General features: G+C 37.8%; 2 protein-coding genes across 6 annotated transcripts in view; one reads left to right on the plus strand and one right to left on the minus strand.

Annotated features, from left to right (window-relative positions):
- Positions 1-16,400, plus strand: part of spire1a (spire-type actin nucleation factor 1a) — a 31,035-nt gene extending 14,635 nt beyond the window's left edge. Inside the window, exons 3-19 of one of the 5 annotated variants that reach the window (XM_032580811.1) lie at positions 334-603; positions 2,533-2,658; positions 4,209-4,283; positions 4,381-4,545; positions 4,635-4,721; positions 5,265-5,394; positions 6,329-6,367; positions 8,109-8,156; positions 8,941-9,092; positions 9,251-9,332; positions 9,431-9,573; positions 12,592-12,621; positions 13,220-13,357; positions 13,437-13,507; positions 14,360-14,387; positions 14,505-14,653; positions 14,727-16,400. In XM_032580811.1, the coding sequence (XP_032436702.1) occupies positions 334-603; positions 2,533-2,658; positions 4,209-4,283; positions 4,381-4,545; positions 4,635-4,721; positions 5,265-5,394; positions 6,329-6,367; positions 8,109-8,156; positions 8,941-9,092; positions 9,251-9,332; positions 9,431-9,573; positions 12,592-12,621; positions 13,220-13,357; positions 13,437-13,507; positions 14,360-14,387; positions 14,505-14,653; positions 14,727-14,985 (1,992 nt within the window). In that variant the 3' untranslated portion in view covers positions 14,986-16,400. Of the gene's footprint in view, positions 1-333; positions 604-2,532; positions 2,659-4,208; positions 4,284-4,380; positions 4,546-4,634; positions 4,722-5,264; positions 5,395-6,328; positions 6,368-6,629; positions 6,672-8,108; positions 8,157-8,940; positions 9,093-9,250; positions 9,333-9,430; positions 9,574-12,591; positions 12,622-13,219; positions 13,358-13,436; positions 13,508-14,359; positions 14,388-14,504; positions 14,654-14,726 lie in introns of all 5 variants that reach the window. The other 4 variants (XM_032580810.1, XM_032580812.1, XM_032580814.1 and 1 more) reach the window with 4 other exon arrangements.
- Positions 16,401-19,647: 3,247 nt separating this feature from the next.
- Positions 19,648-26,257, minus strand: klhl38a (kelch-like family member 38a). Its single transcript, XM_032580075.1, has 4 exons — positions 26,035-26,257; positions 21,771-23,133; positions 21,587-21,692; positions 19,648-20,576 (listed from the first exon to the last, which is right to left on the minus strand). Exons 2-4 carry the CDS (start codon positions 23,127-23,129, stop codon positions 20,287-20,289), a joined length of 1,755 nt encoding a protein of 584 aa, XP_032435966.1. The 5' UTR covers positions 23,130-23,133; positions 26,035-26,257; the 3' UTR covers positions 19,648-20,286.
- Between the last annotated feature and the right edge of the window lie 1,132 nt (positions 26,258-27,389).

The raw sequence follows: 27,389 nt of genomic DNA on the forward strand, positions 1-27,389 counted from the left end.
TTTAGAGGGACATGGGTGCCTTTTATTTTAAATTTGGGTTTGAGGACATGATCTGTGGCCTTAACTCTGCAGACGCTCTCTGTTTGTTGTAGGTGGTGGAGCTCTGCTTGTTCTCAGACATACAGTGAGATTATTCCATGAGGGTTTGCAGACAGGACGAAACGTAAAACTGTGTTGTCAGCTGTAAAGATCGTAGTAGTGGAGTACTTCACAGCAAGCAAACAGGAAATTATTGAATTACTCTGAGATGTGCTCTTGTGAATAAAGTTGACATTCAGGAAAAAAAATAACATTTTCTTCAGTAAAATAATTTCTTCCAACATCCTTTTGTAGGTTATTTATTCCCTGGGTGTCATGATCTACAAAGCTCTGGATTATGGCCTCAAAGAGAATGAAGAGCGAGAGCTCAGCCCGCCATTGGAGCGACTGATCGACATGATGACCAACATCCAGGAAACTGAGACCGACCCTTGTCCTGACGAGGGCTACGAGGCCACCGAGGAAGAGGACGAGTGTGAGGAAGCCGATGCGGATGAAGAACTCGACTCTGTTTCCTCTGCCAGCGAAGTGAGCAGCGTCAAGAGTTACAGAGACATCCTCTTGGTGAGTTGAGAATTTCTAAAAATTGTATGAATTTTAAATGCCTATTATGCTGTTTGTTACTCCACGGCTAACCCCTTGTTAAGTCAGTTTGGACCTATTGATATGATAAATAAACCTAATAGAGACCGACCGAACCTAAATATCAGCCCTGGAGTAGCTCTGTAAAATTTCAGGTTGTGCAAAACTAGCCATTAAATGTTCACCATAATAATACAAATACTAATTGGGAGAACCGGGAACTTTTTATACATTTTTTCAAGGCACAGAAGCTTTTTGTTTTCATTTGACCTTAAAAGGCAGTGCTCCTTTCGCTGCACTGCAGTAAGTACAATTGAGCTATTGAAAATAAATTTAAATAGCTTTTTGTTGATTAATGTTGGCATGTAGCAGCTGACCTTCTTGCTTGTGGACGGATCTGATGCAGGTATTGATGTTAAGTCATGAGAAAGTTGTTTGTTTGCCATTTCTTGTGGGTAAGAGAATCCTCACACTTCTATAATTAGCCTAAAAATGTTTTGTTGTGCTTGTGCCATTGATGTTTGTCAATTCATACGAGTGAAAAGGCACACCTACTTATTATTATAAATCAAAAGTAGGTAAATATGCAGCTACTATAAAATACTCTTTATGTTCATTTTGGCCATGTGAGTCCTCCAACTTGTATTTACATTTTATGTTAAAATTGTGAAGAGAGCAGAGCAGCAACACATTATCAGCACTCCAGGTGTAAATAAATCCATATGTTGGGAGTCGTCACACCGTAAGGTCCACAAGTAGCTGCTGGCTATAAAAGGCAGTTAAGCTGCCTAAGTGTAAACACTCTGTTTTTTTTTTAGAGATAAATAAATAAATGAAGATTAAAATCTAATAAAAAAAATGTCATTGAAAGACCAGGGTTACAAAAAAGTAAAAGGATCAACAGTAAGAAAAAAGCACCTATAACCTGATAATTGTTTTTTGTACAAACAGCATACTTGATGCAGCCATGTTTCGCTGCTGGTACTTTCACTTGTCAGGAGTCATGTATCTGAGAAACAATTTTCCGAGTCATCCCGGTCACGCCCATCAGACAAACATCAGAACAATGTCATTCATCTGGTCTTCGTCTTTGTTCACTTGGACATAATTTGGTGACATGTTTTTTCTCTAGCAGTTGGCTTTTGTTCTGCCAATCACTGGAATATGTGAAAGGGGACAGCCGTAAATGGTGTGCAGGAAGAGCTAGTCAGACATTGGTCCACTAACTGGATCATCAGGTTCACCTTGGATATTTTTGTTCTCTTTTTTTCACTGTTGTGGTTTCAGTGATGTTGTCAGCATGCGGTTAGGAATAAAAATGTCTTCCTGTCTGACTTTAACTTTTTTCAGGTTGGTGTCCCTCCCGGTGCTGGTTGACAGACCAATAAACAATTGAAATCAGACAGCTACCTCTTGATTAGCTCTGACCTTTTATGCACATTTGCTTTGATGGATAATGGGGTTAATTTTGTAATTCCCCTAACATTCTGGTAAATGTAAAACATTTGCTTCTATTAAGGATCCTGATGCACTTTATTTTTTCATTTGTGGTCATATTTTCCCAAACCTAGTGAATGTTAATGAACCTGTATATGTTACAGTGCTTTGAAAAGAATTTTGCATTAGCCAAAAAACAGAATCTACAGGTCAGAAATTAAATTAAAAAAAAAATAATACAATAAAATGAAATAAAAGTAAAATAAGTCACTGATTCTTTCTGACTACAAAAAACACAAATGAGACACTTGATATGAAATGCTCAGTTGTATTATATTTTAACAATGAGAATACATTATTTTGTATTTCTAAGAGATGAATACTTTGGAATGAGCTAAAATGCACAATTTACGTACGTCATGCACTCCAAAAAGCTTTTAGTCATCGACTGTTTTGTCCCTTTTACTTCTGTAGATATGTTCTTCCCATCTGCCCAGCCCATCTGATGCACCGAACCATTACCTGGCCGTGTGCCGAGCTCTTTATGCCGAGACAAGGGAACTTCACACGTTTCTGGAGAAGATAAAATGTGCCAAGGAGGTGAGAAAAATCTTGATATTACCAGACCATTTTGACCTGTTTTACCACGTGGTCACATCTCTGCATTACAGATGTAAAAATTAAGGACGCCTGAGCTCCTTTCTGAGCTCAAAGACCTTCAGTAACCTTTGCTTATGTTTACCTGCCAAAAGTGAAGTAGTTGTGTGTGTGAATTGTTCCCCTTTGCCTGCCAAAATTAAAAACAGTCATTCTACGCCAAACGGTGAAAACAAAAGGAAAATGTCTCTAACTGGATAAGAGTTTTTGAGAAAGTACCGAACTATCGTTACCAACTGGAGTTTACCAGTTGATAAAGATAAATACAGTCCAAGCAAAAAAAGACACGATAGACAAGATAGACACGATAGTCAAAATAACATAATTAACCAATAAGAAATAATACAATTAAATACAATTAAACAAGGATGGTGTCATTATCATGTTTATTCAACCTGAACATGGCAGATTAATGTCTACTGTGAAGGGTATGAAGAAGAGAAGTTGGGTTTAAAAATCTACCGTAAATATATTTTAACTGATTAAATTAGCATTTAGGTAATCATGTTTGAAGTGTGCGCTAGCTGCACTCTATCTATGGCTGCAGGCATGATTCATCCAGAAAGCCTTAGGCAGCACACGGTGTACTTATAGAATCAGTTTTAACCTCATTAAAGCAGGGAACATGCTTTAGATCTTCAATGGGTTTGCTTACAAACTTGGTTAGTGAGGGGTTGTTATTTTTTTTTTAAAGTTACTTCACTTGTTTACCTCTTGTTTTTGTAGAATCCCCTCATCTTTTCAGAAGACCCAGAAAGAGAGGCTAATTTAAGTGTACAGTACTTTGATTTGTGTTAATGAGAAACAAGAGTTGTCTCAATAAATGAGAGGTGAAGATCTATGTACATTGTAGCAGGTATCAATAGAAAACAACGCTTACAAGTCTGGAAAAACCTTAGAAAATATAGAATTTATTTTAAGGATATCCAGGTGGGAATAAATATGGGAAAACAAAATAGAGTACAGAAAACAAAAATATAGTTCCCAAATTAAAAGTAAAAAAGTATAGTTTGGTCATAAAAATTTTGAAGGAACCACATGCAAAGGTAATACATGTATTAAAACTTCAGCTCAGCTTAGTCAGATTGTTTTATCTTTCTAGTAAGTCAAAGTGAACTTGAGAATTTGCAAAAAGAAAAGCACATCAAGTTATAGCATACCAATATTTTACTTTAAAATGACAGAATGTAACGGTTATGTGTGTGAAACCACTGACATTTCGAAAACAAAACTGAGAGTAGCTCGCACAGCAGATTCATTAGAGGCACGTTAACCGCCGTCAAAAAAGGCAATTTGATTATTTTATATCCTCTGGCGTGCTGTTGACACAGGATGAGATGATTATTTTCAGGATCATGTGAGACAACATTCACTCATTGCACAGCATGTTCACTACGATAACATCGGTAGTTTGTCCATGACTAGTTCAGCTTGATGCTTGGCCATACTCTGAATGTAGACATGTTGTTTTCCCCTCGTTTCTTGTTGACCAGAACCTTCGGCGGATGGAAGGTGAGACGCAGGACGAACCTGAGAAAGACCTCAATGAGCTGCAAAATGCTGACTGGGTGAGAGAAAACACTGGTAGATTTCAAATATAACCATGTGGTGGTAAATACAAAGCTGCTGTATTACCTAACTTAACATTAAACATATTCCACACAGGCCCGCTTCTGGGTGCAGGTGATGCGCGACCTACGACACGGTGTGAAGTTAAAGAAGGTTCAGGAACGGCAGTACAACCCGCTGCCCATTGAATACCAGCTCACGCCGTACGAAATGCTGATGGACGACATCCGTTCCAAACGCTACAAGCTGAGAAAAGTCATGGTAAGGGATTTACCCCTATGGTACTGCTTTTATTTTTCTATACATCCAACGTTGGATCATTTTAATCAAATCAAATTTTGCTGTTCCAGGTGAATGGAGACATCCCCCCACGACTAAAGAAGAGCGCACATGAAATCATCCTTGAATTCATCAGGTCACGGCCTCCTCTTAACCCTGTAAGCAGCTCTAAATTTACTGTAATGCAAGAGATACAGCAAATTCAGCACCCTTTACACTTAGTTAAAATAAGTGTATTCTATATTATAGTAGTATAAGCTCACATGGATTAAAGTGTAAGCGGAGCAGAAAGAAATTCTATTTTCAAGATAAGATATAGTAATACATTTCAAAATCACCTGACAAACACTTTTCATCCTGTCATAGAATTCATGATCACTGTTATCTATAATGTGGAGGATCCATGATGCTGTGGACCTATTTTCCTTTTATTCGAGCATTTCAAGAGTTTGTGGCATCATAATTTTTTTAAATACCTATAAGAGCATCTGACCTAGGTGATTACTGGAACTTTTGTTTAAATTTCTGTGGAAACATGTAGATGAACCTTTTAGAAAAAAAACCGGTGTGGCTGACAACGAACCTTATAGAATATCCTGCATTTCATGTTACTTTAGCGTAACAATATGAATTTATGCAATAAACAAAAAGTTATTCTGGTTTTCCTTCCTACCAAGATCTCACTCGTGCTACTATTTCAGGTTTCAGCCCGTAAGCTCAAGCCCCATCCTCCACGTCCGCGGAGTCTCCACGAGCGACTGCTGGAGGACATCAAGGCTGAAAGGAAGCTCCGGCCGGTTTCACCTGACATGATTCGAAGGCACCGTCTAGGTGAGGCGCACGGAAATGATGCGTACAGCCTGGCATCCAAGCAGAATTGGTTAGCTAATTATTCTCTACTGAGTGGAAGAAATTCTTAGTGGTAACTTAGCGCATGGCTGTTGTTGATTTTTTTCTGGGTATAGAAAAAACAAACTTAGAGCAGCGTCACATTTTTCCAGATATGTCAACGTGTTTAAACAAGGTTCACACAGAGTAAAAGCACTGAACCTTCATTTGTTTTTTAGCCTGATTTTATTTGACATTCCTGGTAAGGGAAGGTCCTTTTATTTTAAAGGGTTGCATAAATTAGTTTTAATTGTTATAATTATTCAGTCAAGTTTATTTCACATTAAATTTTCTTTCAGTTCACAGAGTTTCTACAAAGTCTTGAAAAGTCTAGGAAAGTTGAATTATTTTTTTTTTTCCCCCAGTTCTTCAAAAAAGGAAATTAAGTTTGGATAAATGGCTTTCTTGCTTACACTGTTAATATATGTATTTTTTTTCAAACCAGGAGCTTATCGTATTAATTTATGGGCAGATGAGATCTTTTATCTTAAATTTGCCACATCTAAATTTAGGCTATATTCCAGATCTGGAATTCCCCCGCCCCCAGTTTTCAGTACATTTTTTTGGCCTGAGGATCTTCTGAGATCATTATTTAACACTGGACCTGTGGGTCTTCTTACACTGGTTTTGGTTTCTATTTCTTGATACAAACAGAATAAATTTATCATAGATGAAAAACTCTGCTTTAAATACTTTATATATACTGTATATATATATATAGATTTAACAAGTCTAAGTGTTTTGAGAAAAAGGGTCCATGTCCCCCAAAAAAGCATTAAAATGGCCCTTTACTGCAGTGCCTGATTAGAAATAATCCTTTTTGTTGTATTCAACATGCAGTTGAGAAAATCTAACAAGGTAAATGTTTTGTACTCAGATGGTCAGAATAAAATGAAACCTCCCAAAAAACTACTTGGTAAGTCTGTATTTTGCCTTAAAATAATGTTATGTACATCTCAAAATGGGCCATCAAATTATGGATCAGTTTCTCTGTTGGTATCTGGAGGGTAACGTGGCTCTGTTGCTTCAAAACTATCCATCTTTGTGAAACACTTGGGGTTAACCTGAGCTCGGCTCGTTTTTAAAATTCTAACTTTCCGAATTTACTATTTAACATCACTGTTCATTTTAACATTTTCTTTTTCCTTTTTTCCTTCAAACATGGGCATTTCTGTTAGTCATGCGACCTCTGAGCATGTCTTACAGTTTTGACTCATCAGGTAAATTTCATGGCGGTCATTGTGTTCTTTTGTGTGTCATTCCAGGCTGTTTTTAGAATAAGCTTCTCCTTCTCCATAATTTTATAATATAGTTGTCTTGTACAGTTGTATAAAAAACACACTCCAGTGTCACACACTTGTTATTTTGATAAAAGCACCACAGGGGGACGCCGAGTCAACACAGTGCAACTTCACCTGAGTATGTCTGGCATTTAAACGTTTTTCTTTTGTTTTGGAGGTAACACTAGAAGTAGTATATAAATATAATACATATAAGTCTGGTTAGAAGTTTACATGCACTCATCATGGACATGAATGTCTTTCACTTTGAGCTTTTAATGATTTGTTTTCCAGGGTGGGCTGACTACGAAGTCATTGTGAAACAACTAATTTTGTTCCCATCGACAAGCTTCCCTCTTTTGGTATAATTGGTAAAGTTTGTTTGATTGTTACTGCTTTTAAGGATGGTGTATAACTTGACAGTTGGTACAGAGTTTTTTAGGTTTGAAAGCCTTATCTTGACTCGTATGGATGTACCTATTGCCATTGTGACCAAAAAGCTCAACTTTTGTCTCATCTGAGCATAGGGCTTTTCTCCGAAATGCATTTTGCTTGTCAGCACAGGCAAATTTTAGTCAAGCTTTAAGATGTCTGTGTGTCTTTCTTGGTCAGCCCTCTCTCATTCTGTGGTGACAGAAAACTGTCTTCACTCTGAACAGACACTCTCTTGTTCCAGTAGTTTAACTTAAGTCTCGATGCCTAAATGTAGGCCATTACAGCTCGGCCTCTGGTCCTATCCTGCTGTTCAACGTTAGGAAGAAATGTACAGTATGTCTGCTCATGTTTTTGAAAATTTATTAAGTGTTCCTGAACATTACAGTCAATTTTCTTTCATCTGAATGTATAGTTTAGCTTTTCTTCCAGAACTTGGCAAAGTAGCAAAAAGTCCACAAATGACATTCAATGCATTAATCAGTGCTTGTAAATTTCTGTCAAACCAGACATTTTCAGACATTTACTGATGTGACTTTACAAACCACCACTCTGCTCTGTCTCTGCAGCCTGGTCACTCTAATCTGCCCTCTCTGATAAATATGTGGAAATTATATAACGCTGCTGTCAGTGGTTTGGCTCACATGTAGGTGAAAGGCAGACGACAGTTTTAATGTGACGTTAATCCTCACAGGAGGATGACGGTAAACCTTTGCACTGTGGCTGCACTCATCGTCTTCCTCTGGTTTTTTGACACATCCCTTCATGTACCTTTCCCTTTGTGCTTTTAGCTCTGATGCACAACCTGTTTATGCCTGATTGTGGAGCACCACAGCAGTCTCTAGTGTCATCGCACTTGGACCTATCCTCTTGTTCAGCATTAGCAAGAAATGTGTATCTGTTTTTGCTCCAGCTGAATGTGATGTTTGCTGAATTTACCTTCAGGTGCAGGGAAAAGCATCAGCACCCCTCAGGACTTGTTCCGCAGTCCAGGTAAAACACGCACCGCTGGTTCATTTAATCACCATGGAGATGATCTGCAACATAAATATGGCTGCAACTAAACATCATTTTAGTAATCAATTAGACGATTAATCGGATAAAAAAATACTGTCACATTTTGTAGGTTTTTCATTTAAGCCTTTTTTATGCAACATTAGAAATATATTAAAAGATGCCAACAAATAATTGAATTTCTTTTTTTCCAACAGGAAACTAAATATTTTTATTGGAAAAACATTTAATAACACAGTGAATGTTTTATCATTAAGGATGTATCTGCAGCAAAAAAAAAAAAAATACTAACATCAACATGTGGAAGCTCAGTCCTTTCTGCTGATCTTTCACAATACACTTTATGGCTAATAAACTCTTATAACCTGTTAAAATGATATAAATAATGTGTTTATTTTTTAATTAATAAATCAGTAATTGGATGGAAAAGGTGGTTAATAGGAGGTTTCTTTACAGAATTTGAACCAGGTGCCACTTGAAGAGTTTTGGGTAGAACACATTTACAAAGTTTTTTTTTATCTTAATTGCAAAATATATATTTTATTTGTACAGGTTTGGCTTAATTACTGCTCTCACGGCATTGTTCTTCATCAAAACAATTTTTTTTTCAGTTTGTATAAGATTAATCGATAATTAAATTAGTTGACAATGATATCAATAATTGATCAATCCGATTAATTGTTTCAGCCCTGAAACATAAGCCGGTTTATTTGCCTTAGTGGCGACTTGGAAAAATCTGAATGAGGCATTTTTGACCCCTCAGCGTCTCCTGATGGGCAGAGGAAGTTGGCTGGCAGCACCCACTCTCTGGCCAGTGGGATGACAGGAACCCCTCAAAGAGCGCAGCAGCTGAGCCAGAGGAAGAGGCTCCTCAAAGCTCCCACACTGGCTGAACTGGACAGCTCCGAATCTGATGTGAGTCTTCTGGCTGCTTCCGATCACACCGAATGATCATCTGCATGTCTGTGGAGAAGAAAATCAGGAAATCTATTAATGTTCCAGTATCTTGAGAGCTTTATTTGGGCTTTTAATACACAGTTTTATTTAACGGTGTCTTATTATCCGACTAACAGGAGGAGCCCACAAAGAGCAGCTCCAGTAGGTCCACGTCTTTACTGGAGGACACATCTCCTGAGATTGTTGCGGAGAAGAAAGGTGTGATCTAACACAGAGGAGTCTTTAGTAGAAATATTAAATCAGTTACACCCTCCATCTCATCATCCATTCCTGTTTAAATGTTTTAATTCCTACAGCACCTCCGAAGTTTCTGCCCGTTTCCGCCACTCCTCAGCCAGAGAAGCACCAGACACTTCAGAGGCGGCACTCTGTGGAGAGGGAGGCTCCTGCTTTTGTTCGGTCTTTTGCACCACCGTCCAAGCAGAGCTCCAAGTCGTTGGTGAGTTAACTGAGGGAGTTATATGTTACTACTAGAGATATGCAAGTCACGTTTTTCCTATCCAGGTTTCATTGAGGTTAAAGCTGTTTTTCTTTTAGCAATGTAACACACACAAGAGAAAATTGTGCTGCAGGCTCTTTGGTAGAGATGAGCGTTTTGGTTGGCCCAAATCTTTATTTGACGCTTTAATAAACTAAGAAAAGTAATCAAATACATGCTTTTGGTTAATATTTTTATAGACTTATAAAGGTGGGAGTAGTTTAGGCCTGCCACAATAACAAATTACCTAAGAAATGATTGTGATAAATGTTAAAATTGTTTTGAGACCATTTTCATGTAATAGTTTGATAATGGCAACATAATGCAAGTTTACCTTCTCAAAGACCAGCACATTTTGTAAAGAACACTGGAAGATATTCAAAATATCTTCCAGTAAGACACAATAAAAAAAATAAAATAAAAAAAAAAGACACAATAAATAAAACAAAAAAGACTTTGCTCTCAGTAAAAAGTATATGACTGACAGGCAAAGAAAAAAATGCATCTTTGCGTGATTAGTTAAGGTGTGGTCCGAGATGAAAACAAATAGTTTTTTTTAAGCAACCATTACTGGTCAGACCTGTCGGACGGAAATTTCCAGTCACTTATTAAACAATCACCGCATTCTTTGTGGTCAACTGACCTGCCTGCTGTCCAGTCGACTAAATCACAGCAAATATGTTGAGACTAGAAGCTGCTGTTCATTTATTTGCTACCTTAGGAGTTTAAAACATAAGCTTTTTTATGACATGTCAAAAAATAAAACCTTTAATCAAAACAACCTATACTTTTTTTTTGCAATTTTTATTAGTCTAATAATAAAATAAGTCTGTGTTATTACTGTGGTTACGTTTAGCAGCAACAGTAGAAGTTGAAAATGTCAGCTTAATGTCCTCCTGTCCTGTGACTACTTATTTGTTTACAATGAAGTCACCGGCTGAGCTTTTCTGTGCTCAGTCGTATGATTCTAGTGAGGCTGACAGGATGTAATTGAAACCACAGGACTGCTGCGCTAAGAGGGCCATTTGGGGAATATGTTCCTTCTCACTACTTGTTTTCAGGACTTTGGAGCTAAGCCTGAGTCTCTAATGTCTAGAAAAGGTTTGACATATGAGAAAATTGACATCTAAAACTGGTAATTAAATTGCTTTATTGTGTATTTCAACTTTTTGAGATCATTTCTGTTACATGCATGACAATGGCAAATCATGGCCCTTGTAACTGAGCTGTGACAATAAACCTGGTCACTTAGAGCGCTGAGTGATAAGGTTTAGCACCAAATGCATCAATGTGAAAATTTGTAATGATATTAATATTCAATATTAATGTTACTGTTTTAATCAATACGATGCATATATTGCATATGTATTTCCTACCCTTTGAATTCAACCAAACTGCTGATATTTCTGTGCTTCAGCTAAACACCCACAATCCTATCCTTAATCACTACCAGTATTATGTAAAATACACTTTTTTGAGCTCTGTATCATGTTATAATGCTATTCTGTCATCAAAAACATATCTAGAGTGTTGCCTTGATTCTTTTCTTGCATGTTTAAGAAATCCTTAAATCCCCCATGGCAACCATTCAGCTGTCCAAAATGCCTGAGTTTATCTAGCGCCCCTACCCAATTCCTCCACTCAGCTCCTTCAGACTAGCCGGCAACAATTAGCAAACACCTGGTGGAATTGCAGATCGACTGAGCAGATAAGAGCTACTTCTCATTTCAAAGTTGGTAAAAATGTTGTTAAAGAGTTAGTAGAGGAATGCTGTTGTGATAACTTCCTGATGTCGGAGTTCCAGAAAGAGAGTTTTTAAAGAGACAGAGGCCCAATTTCAAGGCCTTATATAACAAAGTTAAATTTCTTTTAAGTTATATTTGGTATATATAGCATCTTTATAACAACTAAGGGTAACATAATTACTTGATTGTGGTATAAAATGGCAATATGGGCTTAGAAAATGCACAATACTGCCCCTTTAAACCTTTGCGTGCACATTCTGTGAATCCCAAAGGATCACATCGGGCTTCTCAGCACGCACAGCAAAGTCATGCCCCCATCATAATGATGAACCACCAAATTTATCACCATGCCATGGAAAACAGTCAAAGCTGTTTCCATAGCATGGAAACAGCTTTGACATGGAAACACCTCTATTACATGGAAACACCTCTATTACAGTGTTTCCTCTGTAATAGAGGAAACACTGGATTGTTGTTGAGCCCAGAAGACCTGTCTGACCCCTGCAGAGATCCCACGGGTTGTTTTTATGGTGCTATGAAACATCACCCTTCTACATGTCAGTTTTATCTAGTGTAATGAAAGTATAACAGTCAGATCTTTGCAGTTACCTTCATTTTCTGATGCTTCCTCCTGTACCTCATTAGCATATTTGCACAGGTTAGCCAAACTGTCTGACAAACTTACTTGCAGTCAGGGTTTTTTTATATAACGCTGCAGCAGACTGGGAGTCCCACTGGGAAGGTGACTTCGTCTGCGTCCTGTTTGTTCATCACCGTCTGATTTTTTTCTTACATGAAATGCGAAGAACAAATAACAAACAGGGTTTTAGGGAAGCCAAGCAGGGACATCTAAGTTCTTGGAAGTTATTTTTTGCACATCTCAAAGGCAACAGCTGAGCTCTTTTTGTGTCTTCAATTGAACTAAATGACTGCAATTGCGAGAGGAAAAATTAATAATCTCAGGTGTCGGTTTAGCTATTAGACCAGCTTTCATGTTTCGCACCTTATGAAATCAGATTTCACTTTTTTTTCCATACATGTAGAGCCGTTAAGTTTGCTGTAAATTATTACCTAACAGAATGTAATTATTACATTCTGAAAATATCCTTTGAATGACGGAGTTGTCTTATTAAATTCTACCAAACATGCTGCATGTGATTAAGCGTGTTGGAGTACAAGGTGCTGCTGTTTCAGTCTCAGTGTCCTGTTCCCTTTCCTCCCGCCCGCTGGTCAGGTGGAAGCAGCCGACAGCGCTCAGGTCACGGTATGTCACCGTTAACTGCACATCATCAGATTATCCCATCAACATCACCGTGTTAGGAAAACCATCTTCAGCACTGTATGATTGGTTTTACTTAAAGAGTTGTGTAAGGTCTGTCTGGGTGAGAGTACCGTCTGTGGAGTGACTGAAATGATCTTAAGCTGGTTTATGAAACAAGACAGAAGGTGGGAGAAAATTCCTCAGTGGAGAAATTTGTTGGAGTGTTTTTTTGCAGAACTGCAGGTGTTTGTTATAAACCCATGTGCAAATAAGTAAATTAGGATGACGAGTAAATATAACGTTTCTAGAAAACCCAAATTAACCTACTGGAAGTTTGTAGATCACCTGCAGATTCTGCACTCATCCTCTTTGTCATATTTTCCTTGTCATCATTCATGTGAACGGTTTGTATTTCCATTTCTCCCATATTGCTGCATTTCTGGTCTTCAGATGATGCTGGGTGTTTTGTATTTTTGCTCCATTCATGGGGCACTTATCTCACTGGAAGAAAACGCCACATTCCTAATGTTTGTCTCCTCTTCTAAGAATGCAAGTGATGATTTTCAGATGTGATGTGTTTTTTTTTTTTTCTTTCCTGCAGGAGGAGTTCTGTTATCCTGTGGAGTGTTTGACTCTGACGGTGGAGGAGGTGATGCATATCAGACAGGTTCTGGTCAAGGCAGAGCTGGAGAAGTTCCAGCAGTACAAAGACGTCTATAACGCTCTGAAGAAAGGAAAGGTAGAGTTCACTTGTTGAGTCGAAATGTTCATTATTTGAATGTATAGGATTCGTCCTCATCCATGTTTTCCTTCTTTAGCTCTGCTTTGCATGTCGAGCCAAAAAATTCTCCCTCTTCACCTGGTCTTACACCTGCCAGTTCTGCAAAAGGTAAACCAGTACTATTCATCTTGATCAACAGTTTGACAGGTTTTAACTTCAGTAAAACATTTACCAAATTATATTTACTTAGCATGACTACTCTTCAAATTTGGGGAGTTGTTCAGTCTGGAAATGTATGAAATTTTGCATTGATACTTTCTAGAGGAAAGTATATTAGGTTATAAATGAAATTCTCACACAGTTTGCGATATCATTTTTTTCTAAGTCTGAATAGGCATTGTAAAGAAAAAATATAGTATTTATATGTTCATTCCTTTACTATCAAAAATTTTGTCTTTGATTTGCTGCATCAATATTGAACCAAAAGCTCGGTCAACAAAGAGAGCCGTTTTTGTGTTTCACATTGGGTATAGTTACCAAATAAAGCAGTGGCGCTTGTGAATTATTTATTAAAATTTTTAAAAATAAAATAAAATCACAGACAACAAACTGTTATCAAAATGTTCAGCTTTATCCTGTCTAAATCTCAATAGATTTTTAAATAGAGCCGAGCGACGTTGGCCAAGACGCCACTAAAAGCTGCAGAATCTGTAACATTTTATTGTTCTGTAAGTGTATCTGGGTGTCAAGAATATTATTAAATTATGAATAAATCCAAAAAATATTATTTAGGAATATTTTTAAAGGTGTAAAAATGAGAAAAATGCAGAGTTGATAAATATCAGAAAAACTAGCTCAACTTGAGACAACATGAAGCTTTTTACATGTTCTTTTAGCTACGCACTGACAAGTTTAAACAAAATTTAATTCGGGTGGGGTTTTCCTGCCTTATCTTTTGCGTTTTCATTCACCATCTGTTCAGTCATATCCAACTTTAAAGTTATGTTTCATCTTTTTCAGACCTGTGTGCGCCCAGTGTTCAAAAAAGGTAGGAGGCTGTAGGCATTTGATGCTTTTTAACCAATCCTCAACATGTACTTAATAAACTGCATGAAAACCTTTTATCCGTCTTAGATATTTAGTTTGTTTCTTCTTTCCTCTCCAGATGCGACTACCATCTAAGCCCTATTCCACTCTGCCCATCTACTCTCTTGGTCCCAGTGCAGGTGCTAATAATGTAGCTCGTGTAGCTTCGGCACCACCAGAACCAGAGAAACATGCTCCGGGATACGGCAGACACAGTCTACGCCGAAGGTTGTAGCTGAACGATGGCAAAGACAGGAGAAAGTCTGGTGTGCAGAATTTTAACATTTCTCGCTGTTTGCAGGTTGTCCAAGCACAGCAGCCGAGACGGGCAGTCGAAAGACGAACTGGAGCTGCCCAAAGAGCTGACAGAGGACTGGGTCACCATGGAGGTCTGCGTCGACTGTAAAAAGTTCATCACGGAGATCATCTGCTCCAGCAAGCGCAGCCTGTCAGTGGCGTCCAAAAGAGCCCGTCTGAACCGCAAAACCCAATCGTTCTACATGCCGTCGTCTAAGTCGACCAGCTTCCACCCCGCAGAGCGCCCCATTAGTGAAATGTAGGACGGAGCCAGCGTACTTTATTCAAAGTATCCTCCCTGGTTTTGTGCACTTTATTGAAATTTAAAAGAAAATCCACATTTGACACGGACTGCTACCAAAAGATTTTGAAGTTGCCGTGCAAATCTGGAAGTAGTATCCCTCTCAGGAAAAGCTGCAGGCATTACATTGGCTGTGATACTAGTGAATATGTGGCAAAGATCCTCATAACCACTGTGAAGTACAGTGGAGGAGGTATGATGCTGTGGGCCTGTTTTGCTTCCAAAAGCCAATAGGAACCTTGTCTGAGTCCTTCACTCAAACTAGGGATGATATGATGCAGAAAGCCAAAAGATGTAGTGATATCATGTAAATATTGCAGAGGCCCAATCAATGTCTAATGTCGATGAGCTTTCCAGTTCCCGTTTACTTCTTGCACTCAGGAAGATTAACCGACAGAAATGCACTGTACAGTCTCTTTCTTGTAAGGTCTGCTGGGGCAGATCTCCGCCTCTCTCATCCTTCCAGCAGCAAATTCTTTTGCCAAAAGTTTCACCTTCTCAGCCAGATCAAATGAGTTACTGCTGTTATCTCATAGTACTGAGGGGCTCAGATTGCCTGTATTTTTCAGGGTGTTTTTTTTTTTTTTTTGCTATTTAAACTAAATGTATATCCATTTCTGTGCAAGGTGCCAAAATGTAATTTCTCTGAATGCCTTTGTAGCTGCAGAACTATTGTACATAATGTGTCATAAACTAAATGACGGTATCTTTAGTTTCTCAACTCCTTGTGCTCCAAAGCGGGCCACAGACATACATGAAGGATTTTAGAAAGTGTACAGGTTGTATATTCATATCGTTCCAAATTCAAATTTAATATAAACTTATTAAGGTATCATTTTATTATTTTCCAGATTTCTGGCCATTAGAATTATAATTTTTAGTGTATTATGTTGTGCAATGAGTTTAAAAATCCTGTGTTAACATTAAGCACTTTATTTGGACCGAATTATTGTTTGTTTGGTTTTTAATCTAAAATAATAATTATGTAATTTAAAAGAAATATGTGCCACTTTAAAAAGGTCCCTTATGAATACAGTAAATGTTTCAATAAGTGTTTCAAAGCAGAGTAATAAGGATTGCTACACAGAATTGAATGTAGACATTTTAAGATTTTACTTTAAGAACGTATTTTCATTTTAAGTGATTCTCCTATCAGTCCTACACACACACACACACACACACACACACATCACCAAATAGATACAAAGCGTAACCAGCCTGTTTAAGAAATGTTGATGCAATTTAAAAAACAATAAAGCAATCCATAAATCCAGTTTTATTTTGGAGCTCTATAAGGAATGTGTGCATGCTGTAGTGAGAACTGTCTGTTTTTATCAGAGAAATTAAAATAAAGTCATCATGATTGTTAAATTTGAATCAGTCTCTCTATCATATGATGTAAAATGTCCTCAAATGTTTCACAAATGTCCTTTTGATGGTCTGCTGCTGTGTGCAGGCTGACCTCTGAAGACCCAGAACAGAGATAAGTGGCTAACAGAAATGTACAGTACGTGCAGCTACGTGGATATTTCACAAATGGTCAGGACCGCGTGAGTATGGCAGGCTGAAAGTGCCTAAATTTACATAACGTGCCACAACTTAATAATAGCAGAAGTGTGAGAACTTAAATCGGAAATTGTTAAGTCATGAAAACTTATGGGAAGATAAAAAAAAGCTACTATATAAGTTACTTAAGTTATTTTAGTATTTCCGTAATTAAATAACTAAAATTGAAATTATTCTAAAATGTTTTGTAAATAAATAATTTCAACACATAATTGTTCATTTAAAAAGTCATGTTTACTTCCAGTTTTAATTATTTCAGTATACATTTATGAAACCATGCCAATATTGACAGGTTAAGTATATCTTTATTTAATTTGGGTAATTGTCCTTTGAAGGATTAGTGCCAGTTGGTGATTAGTCAGAAACTGACTTGCTATCTAGGTTGACCAATCAAATGTCAGGCTCTGCTTTGTGACTAGTGCCAGGTAAGATTGTTTTATGCAACTATTATAACTTAAACTGCTACTTATGACTCCAAAGAAAATAAATGACTTGCACAATTTTTGAGACGTTTAAATAATCATGTTTTTTTGGATTGTGTCACCCTTTGCCAGCGCAGTCAATATGTCTGTGTAGACAGTAGAGGGCGATAGAGGCACATTGAAAACCTGACCTGTTGGCTCACATCTTTGAAGGGTGTTTGGGGACATCTAGTGGTAGTAGATCGACATTGCAGGCAGGTAAAAATTTGTTTCAAGATAAAACAATAAAGCAAGTCATGCTAACCTAAACCTATTGAATACAAACACCATCTATCCAACTGTTTACACATCTTATCACAATATAACCATATATTTAATGCATTTTATTGGAATTTTATGTGAATGACCAACACAAAGATATGGATCACTTTAATAGAAAGAAAATTATGAATTGTTTTATAATTTGTTTGCAGATAAAATGAGAGAGAGAAAGAACATGAAACTGTTACCAAAAGGTTGACTTCTTCACATCCTATGGCAGATCTTCAGGTGAAAATCAGAACAACTAATAAAAAATCTTTTGTAAACATAATCAGGAATATTCACAATGCTTTGAGGTAAAGCTTCTTAAATCATGCATTACAACATCATATAAAAACTGAGCAATAAGAAAATAACTTCTGAACCTTTCCCTGCATAATTTGATTATTTTTATAACCCAACAATTTCATTATAATAATTGCTATCAGTACCATCTTCAGGAATTTTAAATATAAAATAAAATGTATTAAGGTGTACAAGGTTACATGTTAACTACAGGAAAAATCCAATTATCCAATTTACATTTATAATTATATATTCTGCCTGGTCCTTCTCACATAGTATGAAACTGCCTCGATAGGGTCTAGTAACAGACACTGAAAATAACCTGGCTGGCCACAGCCTCTGTGAAGGGTGACCCTCACACGCTGGTATCTATTGAAAGGCAGTGGGCTGCCAAGTGGTCATTAACGGCCTAAACGGGTTGTGTATTTAGCAGCAGCTCAGTGGTGCTCATCCTAAGCGCTGCTCTGGGTGACTGAGTCAGGCACAAGACATCTGACGGACCGTCATGTCTCTGTTCTGATGTTTTAGGTCATTGTGTGTGTCATTCTGAATAGTTTACTTAATCAAGTTTAACAATTGCTTTGGATGTGCCTGTAGAGACACAGAAAGGAGACTTTTGGGAGGCATTTGGAGTGAGCAAACATTTCGGGGGTCATTTCACTCAGAATCAGTGTTTGTTATTGTGACAACGAATAATTTTTTTTTTTCTGCTTTTAGTGGTCCGACATTCATGATCATGGATTAAAATGCAAAACTGAAACTAAATATCTTCTGCACTTCATCCTCAGTGCTGCGTATATGTCCATCATACAAACAGAGAGTTTGTCAGGATGGTAACTGGATATGAGGAGCTCCTCATACCAAACGCTTGGTATGAAAAGAATGCCAGCCATCAGGTCAAGAGGTCACATGTCAGCCACATTATATCATAAAGTTGTGTATTCACTACATTTCCCTAACATCTGAAGATCAAAATACTGCTACGTGTTGGCTGGCGGATGTTGCGCTGGTTTTTAATGAGGTATGCAGTGCAAACGTGTCACTTGATAGTCATGGAAAAGTTTATGTGTCTGCCTGAACAGTCTTCAGAGATATCAGGGAGATTATGGCTAAGCCAGCCAGGAACATAGGAAGTTTTCCAGGTGGGCAAAGGCATTGATGTAATGTTTTCCTATAAACACTATCTGTGCAGTATGTAATACATCTGAGTTCTTGACATATGCTTTTCTAACTTACTGTAGCAGAGAACTGAGCTTCAGTGTTAGCATTCACAAATAAAGATTTAGTTGCTCTGTTATTTATTCCTGTCTTCCTCTGTAACAGCAAAATGGAGAATCTAAAAATAAAAAATAATATATATTTTAGTTCAACTGATACCAAAAATTAATTTTGAAGCATGATCATTTGAATTAATCATTTGCTGAGAAATTTGTGTCTTCCTTAGTTAGCACATAGTTTTGCATGTAAACATGGTAACTGCACAGATGCTTCAATTAGAGTTAGTATGGTGGCTACTGGTAACCAAGACATATTTTTCTGTGAAATAATAATTATCTACAAAGAAGCTTGCAACGAAAAGATCAATTGGTCATAAACCATGTAATGATTTATGACCAGTTGGTTAAACCATTTCATCCACAGGAATCAAATTCCTGTGGGAATAATCTATGCTACTCTTGTGAGTAAAGCAAATCAACATGAGAACATGAACATAAACAGATATGGAAAATGGCCACTGCTACTAAGTGGTAATCAAATTGATATATTTTATTTTAATGAAAAAAGGCACAAATCCTTCTGCGAATGAACTGCAAACTTCATGAAAGCAAAGAGGGTTTTAGAACGATGTTGCAAACACTGGATATCTCCCTGACATCTCGTCCTCTCTTATCTGCAGAAAGCAGGTCATTGCATCACCCAGGGGCTCTTTGAAGGCACCTTCGTCACATGTTTTCACATCAACATTCATAGATGAAAAGACTGTGCATGTAAAAAGCTTTGTTCGGTTTTTCAGAGAAAATGTAAGCCCATTTTTGAATTGTTAAATATTGGCTCATTTTATTTTATTTGACAAAATCTGTCATTCTTTGCATTGACTTATCAAACATTACAAAAGACTGGTTCTTCTTCATCTCTGTAGGTTTTTCATGCCCTTTGACAGCTCTTGTCTTTGACAAGCGCAATCCAATAAGAAGTGAGTTAAAGAGGAATGTATTATTTACTATACAAAGTGCAAATAGTGCCACTGCTAGATCGTTAACAGAACTCAGTAGAACCCAAATTTATAAACATATCTCTCCTGGTCTGGCAGGAAAACGATGTAAAATACAGCTGCCACATAGGGGAAGTTTCCTTTGTATTAAGGTCAGGGACAATAAAACGTTAACGCTGATCATCAAATGTGAGTGCAAATCATTTTTTCCAAGTCCATTGTTTCTAAAAAATATAATTTTCTTTAAGCTTGTCGATTTCTCATTAACTCTTCAGTTCCATCACAGGTGTGTCGGCAATACCACCTCCACACAGGTTTTGTGTTTCAGATCACCGTCAGCGGTGCTAAACAGGGCGCTAACTTGCATGGGCTCCATTAAGCAATGCTCTCAGTGTGAAATGGTTGGTCACTGTTAGTGTAGAGGCCAAAATATATTGAACCAAAGGAGAGGTTTTGCTCATGGTGGGTTGGGTCGGTTGGAAACACAGACCAGCGGCAGAGACCCATGGTCAAAGAGCTTGTACGGTAGAGAACCTTTTGAGGTCCAAACATCCGTTTTTGGGTCGTAGCACTCAAAGCAATCCGAGTCCTCGATGACATCGTGGCCATTGAGGATGCGTCCGCCTGTGACGTAGAGCTTGTTGTTGATCACTGTGGCGCTGTGGTGCATTCTTCGCTCCTTCAGATTTGCACACTTGAAAAATTTGTTGGCTTTGGTGTCATAGGCAATCATTCTCCTGGTATATCCTGAAAAAGAAGATTTTTTGTGCATAACCAAACTTTCTTGAAACTTTCTTTTTCTCTAGTTAGTTACATTATTTATTCTCACACACAAAAATCTGATGGGTTATTTAATCTCTTTAGGACAGAAACTGGGTCAAAAATTGCTGTTGAGTTAAAGAAGACACTACAAAGGAGCCTCATTATTCTTCATAGAATGACATTTTAATCTTTACTATGTGACATTTTAAACTGTATTCAACAGAAAGAAGAAATAGTAGGACACAACTATGGCCAATAATAATGTTAACGTCACAGGATAAAGACAATGACAATAACTTTAGAAGAAGGCTATTGACTCGAGATAATATGAGACTTTCAGTTGCTAAGCAACTCATCATAAATTAGATCTAAAGTTCAACATTTGGGAATTTGTTGTTAGTGTCTTTAACCTTCCTTCTGGTTGAAACCCATAACTCAGTTTTGTCCTGTTAAAAACTAACCTGGGCTTGATCTGTCCATGAATATCTGGGAATCTTGTTAGCAAAATAACAAGATTTACTTGGAGTAAATTGGATTATTCTAACCCAGCAACTTTTGAGAAGCAGCAAATTCTATCGAAAAATGAAAACCCATAGGTGCAGATTGTATTTGTTATTGCCACTGTAGTAACCGATATACGTATTACTTTGTTTCCTCTAAAGAAAAATGTATTATGTGTATTTTAAAATATTTACATTGCAATGGTCTCAAAGCAGAATTTTCAGCCTTGGGTGTAAGTGTCTAGTTCTTCCTAATATAGAGGAAACCTCAAGTTGATTCTTATCATGAATTGGAAAAATCGAAAAACTGCACTGGATGCAGAAGACAAGTTTTGTTATCCAATGATAATATATTTTTGTAAGGATATTGTTAAGATCATGGTGAATTCATGTTCACTTTGTGTCGGTCTGTCACATAAGATCCCAATGAAAGACATTAAAATTTGAGGTTAATTTTTAAATCCAAGTAGATGCTTTTCATCTATCAGCGTTTACCTCCTATGATATAGATCTTCTCCTCTATGACTGCAGCTGGCGCACAAACATTTTTCACGGTCCTTGTCTCCAATCTGGACCACAAGTTGCGAGAGATGTGATACACCTGTTTCACAATAAAAATGTTAGCAATTAATGTAATTCAGAGTCTTCAGAAAACACTTCTCAGAGAGTTGTGCCTTACTTGAATAAGCCGGACCGGGTTCTGCATGGCGTCCTCCCCTCCAAACACGTAGATTCTCTGATCACTGGCTGCAACTGCTGGATGAAGCACAGCGGTAGGCATCGGCGCCATGGCCTCCCATTGGTTAAACATGCTGTTATACCTCTCCATTGACTGAGAGATTCGCTTGTCCACCCCTATACCTCCCAGCACAAAGATGAAGTGCAGATAAGACACACTTTGGTGGGCGTATCGAGGCTCCAACATGGGCTCTGCTGTCCTCCACTGGTTTGTTTTGAGGGAAAGTGTGTAAACGGTGGAGCTGACTGAGCTATCCCTAGAAGCCATGCAGAGACTGAGGCCTCCCAGCACATAAAGGATGCTGTGGATGCACACATATGCAGCTTTGTAAAGGCGCAGTGGCAGCTTGGCCAACCACTGCCAACGATGGGTCCTTTCATCGTACAGAAGTGCCTCTCGAGAAGTCTGCTCGTTGTTTTTGCGTCCTCCAACTACCACCAGCGTTTCTCTGCAGGTGTAACGTCTTGGTGTGGTCCAGAGGGGTTTCAGCTCACGGCTACACTTGGTGCTGGCTGTGAGCATAAGACGGCGTACAGAGTCAATAATCTCAGTGCAGAGTGTGGATGACTGCACCAGTGGGTCGTTGGCGATGAACTGGAAGAGGTATGTTGGATGGATGTAGCGGAGACGAACCTTCTTGAAGAGATCGTGAATGGCACCGCTTCGTGAAAACGGGTCGTGGTGGATCCATGCCAGGAGAGTCTCAAACACCTGCTCCTCCTCAGCACAAAGGCGGTCATCCTCCAAGTAGCACATGAGCTCTGGAAGAGACAGCTCACAGAAGTCCTCAGTGGCAGCAACATCAGAGAAACACCTCACGGCCATCTCCTTTGCCTTCTCCTTCAGACTCTCGCAGTGGAGGATCTCAGACAACCGGATCATGCTCAGACAGTTCTCAGGACTCAACTGCTCCTGCAGGAACGTGGAGCAGGCCTCAAAGAGACCCCCATAGTGAAGCATGGACGCTGCCTGCATAAGGGGGAGCACATTCTCCATGGTGATAGTGACGCAGCCCGTGTAAACATAGTCTACAATTCCAGTGAGCACACTTGAAGAGATTCCCTTCAAGTTCACACGGGCTTGGCTGCTCTCCAGAAAGTTGTTGCAGAACATGGCATGGAAGTACGGGCTGCTGGAGACCAGGACATTCCTGTGGCAGGGGATCTCCTGGTGCTCAGTGCAGAGCAGCACATCGGTCAGGATGCGCTCCTGCCGCAGGATGTTGAGCTGGATGAGCAAGTGGCAGGGAAGTTCTGAGTCTTTGAAAGAGAAAATGCCCGCTCGTCTGCCAGCCATCATGATGCTGGCGAAAAAGGAATAGAGGCACAAAATTTTTCAATTGAAGATACAATACAATACATGCCAATACAACAAATGTAATACATGTACTTGATTTATGCTTTTAAGTTTGTTACCATTTTTTAAATTGCATTCTGATTTTCACACCCCCGTGTAAAAAATACCACTTTTCAAAATAAGCTGTCTGAATCTGAAGCAACATTATCTGAATAAGTCATCACACATTCTCACATCACCAAGGTATATTGTGTTTTTATCTTTGACTTTGATAACTGAAGTCAGTTTACACACAGAATAAGACAACAGGACCAATAAAAATCCGATCAGATAACATCTGATTGTTGTTTTTTTTTTGAAAAGTGCTTTTGTTTCGCTATTCTGTTTTAATTTCACAATTGCTTGGCTATCCCTCCTGATCAAATATATGTATCTTATGGGCTTAAGTCTGCAAACAGTATGTTTGTTGATTTGGTTTATTGGAAAGCTGATCATTCATGACTCACTCATAGCAGCTGTCCTTACTATGAATCACTGACTTTCTAATTTTCTATTTTAAAGCCCATCCTTATACACCCGTCCACCATTAGGCCACATCTGTCATCAGGCTGCCTATCACTGCTAACATTAAACAGCCTGTGTCAACAGACCATCTGTGTTTGCCTCTCTGTCATTCTGAATCTCTCCCTCGGGACCCATTTCACCCTCTCTAAACTCTGCTGCTATTTTCAACATGTTATGTTTTTTTTTTTTCTACAATATTTCTCATCTCCAGCGCCAGAATCTGATCCTCCGCAATGGTGGTCTCTGTGGTGATCCAGGATAAAATTCTCTGAACAATTAGCAACAAGTTCTTGGTAAAAAAAAAAGAAAAAAGAAAAATTGATGGTGTCCTGACTGCCTGACACATTTAGACGCCTAATCATTATTGCATATTATTAGATGACAGCTTCTGAGAATGAGATTTCACAGCAAGGATATTTACCTTGGTCCACTGGTGCAGAGTCAGAAATTAAACTTCATTTGAATCAAGATTTACAGACATACTGAAATATTTCAGTTGCTTCCCTTCTCTACTTTACTTTGTTTCCCTAAAAGAAATACCTTTCAACTTTTAATACTTTCATGTTGGAAAATGGAAGTTATTAGTTCAAAACACAGCGTCTAATATCTTTTATTCATAAATACTCTCCTTACATTGTCACCTTTTTAGAAATTGGTGAAAGCTAAAATTGGCTGCATTCCATGACTGAACTGGAATGTATGTAATTGAATTGTCTAGGTGATTGGATTCATTTTAATAAATGTTAAGTTCCTTTTCTAAATTGGGAAAAGGTCTTTAGATAACAGTTGTTTTAAATTAACACTGTATAAATAATCTGAATAGGATAGAAAATAATACAATACGTCTGAACTGAAAGGATTTGAGCTGAATTGAATTTATTTAAACACACCAGATATGATCTTTTAATCATAAGGACTACATCTTCCCAAGTAATTTCAAACTATCTTTGATGGACTCTTAGATTTAACCACAACACTATGTAATTACATGCTGATGGTGTCCTGAGTCTTCAAAACATGAATAATTTTCTGACTGAAAAATAGTTTGTCCACATTCTAGATCTCTTTCCAAGTTTAAAGAATGTGGTAGAAAAACGCCATGAAAATATATATATATTTATTATTGGCTGTATAGTCCTACCCAACCTAAATACCCTTTTGAGATTAACTGAGAAGATCGTGGGGAACGACTTCATGGTGAGAAGACGTTCACCACGATTTGGGTGAGGGGCTGCATCATTCAGACAAGAGATGTTGCATGAGCTATTCTAGATTATGCATCTTGATGTTGTTCACCACGACATGTAGACTTTGTACCAGAAGTCTACAGGCCTACAGCTGCCAAGATTTCCAGATCATGCAAGTTAAGAGAAAGAATCAAAGTGATCTGATCAGGTTCTGATCAGTTCTGAACCATAAAGTAGCATCTCTCTTATCATGTTCTGTTCCTAGTGTTCTGGTGCAGGAAGCTATTGGACCAACAGACACTTTCTCCTTCAAAGCTATCGTCCCCCCTTGCCCCCCCCAAAAAACTCTGAAGTCAGAAAACTTAACATTCCTGGCTATAAAAGTATTTTTTTTTCATGTACTCTAGACTCTACAGGTTTAACCTTTATGATGCATTTACTGGTCTTGGAGTCCATGAGAGACCAGTGAACTTCTCATAAAGGTTAAACCTTTAATCAGCTGAGGTAATAATTTTAAAAGTTCACACTTTAATCCATAAAACTCTCATTGTTGGATGTAAAAGCATTCTGTAGAGTGAATGTTGGCATATGTGTTTTATTGTTGTTGCTTGTGTTCCTTTTTACTTATTTAAATTATTAGAAATATGTTGGTGTATTTATTAATTATTAGTTATCATTATTGTTTATTTTGTAATCATTGATTGAATTGTAATTATAATCAGTGATAATATAAAGAATCTTAGTCCAAAAAATATGCCGCTCTTCATTCCGTCTATGTTTGTGATGAAGATCCTCCAGCAGGGAGAAAAAAGTTAATCCTTCAGACAGTATTTTGACAGATTATGACGCAGATTATTATGCTGATTATTTAAGTACATGAATGTGGTTTAACAAAACTTTAAAATTGCTTCACTTACTAAGGCAGAAGTGAATAATATTTAATATCTGGTTAGCTCCATAAAATTAAGACCAATTGCTAATAATAAAAAATGCAGGACACAGTTGATGCTTTTTGAGCTAATCAGGGAATAAAGCTTAAAGTGTGTTAGATTCAAAAACACACTGAATCTAAAGCTGAAGAATTTTTAAAGTAATATCTGTTAGCTAAGCCTCTTATTATTCAGTCCCGCTAAATTCATGATGCCATAGATTCTTACCTCCTGTCCTTAGAGAGTCAGTAACATCCACAGAATATCATCAGCTTGATATGAATTGAAAAGAAGAGAAAAAAAAGAAGTTAAAATTTAATCCAGAGAGGTGTCGGGAAGAGACCATGACACAGAGAAATGACACAGAGTTTTTCAGCTGGGCGCTGTGGAGAGTGCCATGAGGCCACTGTGTACATTCCTTCATCTAAGAATAGCATGGTGGGCCACCGTGACTCTACCGGGCCTCTCATGTGACACAGGGTTGTGTGGCACCGCCGCGGTCCAACAGAGGCGGTGAATACAATGGCCCCGGAGTGGGACAGTCATCCCAGGGTCTTGAATCAATCATGAGGCATGCCCACCCTGGATGACGCTTAATTAAAGAGCTCCTGAGCTGACAACCTGTTGTTTGAACCTTTCCTCCTCCACCTCTCTGATACATGTAGTTCCCTACGGTGGCAAATATAGATCAGGATAAACAGCTGTAAGAACCAGTAGAGGTATACACGTCCAAATGTGTGTCTAAATGCTGTGAGAGTGAAACTAAAGTTAAATTTGTTATTTGAGTACACAAATATGGCAAGTAAAGCTAAACTTGAAATGAAGGTTATTGTTTTTACTACTTCAATTTAGAGGCATCATTCACCAAGTTCTGATTAAATGTTTTCCTTTGAACTGAAGCAAAAGTAAAACCAAGAATCTTAATTATTATTATTTTTAAGTCAGTCCATTAAGTTTTGTTAGGAGTAACCATACGGGAAGGCACACCAAAACTAATATCCATAACCAAAATCCCTGACTTTTATTAGATAGAGAGTGACGTTCTAAAGGAATCAAATATGAAGGTGTGGAGGTTGATAAACTCCACTGGGAGCTCAACTTGAAAATAGATGTGTCTGATTTTTTCAGCAACTCCAGGTGAGTCTGGTATAAATCAAATGATGAAAATGTGGAAAAGCAACCCACTGCACTGCTGAGAAAGTAGAAAGTCTGTGATGCTGTGGGCCTGTTTCTTTGTGAGATTTGCTTCTGGAATGAAACATTAATTTATTTCACATAACAAAGGAGTATCATGATGAGGAGCGTAAATAATTTTGAAAGGTATTGCATTTTTTTTTATACATAAAAAAGCAAAAAATCTTTAATTTCAAAATTAATCTAAATTCATTCTTGGTGTGAGGGATTGCAATAAAGTCATCAACACAATGCAAGCGAATTTGCATTATATAATTAAAGTGAATTAAATTCTAACAACAAATGATTTTTGACTCTCTTATTTTAAATATTAGTTGCATATTAGACCATAGAACATTTTTCCAATAAAGTTGAATCTTTATTTCAATGTAACATCTTAAATGTAGCCA

Source organism: Xiphophorus hellerii, chromosome 13 (assembly GCF_003331165.1).
Source record: "Xiphophorus hellerii strain 12219 chromosome 13, Xiphophorus_hellerii-4.1, whole genome shotgun sequence".
NCBI classification, from domain to species: domain Eukaryota; kingdom Metazoa; phylum Chordata; class Actinopteri; order Cyprinodontiformes; family Poeciliidae; genus Xiphophorus; species Xiphophorus hellerii.

Excerpts from the sequence above, each read along its gene's own strand:
- klhl38a (XM_032580075.1), bottom strand. The coding sequence starts at position 23,129 with ATGATGGCTGGCAGACGAGCGGGCATTTTCTCTTTCAAAGACTCAGAA. Across the intron at positions 21,693-21,770 it reads ACCCGGTCCGGCTTATTCAA|GTGTATCACATCTCTCGCAA; the intron begins GTAAGGCACAAC and ends ATTGTGAAACAG. Across the intron at positions 20,577-21,586 it reads GAAGATCTATATCATAGGAG|GATATACCAGGAGAATGATT; the intron begins GTAAACGCTGAT and ends CTTCTTTTTCAG.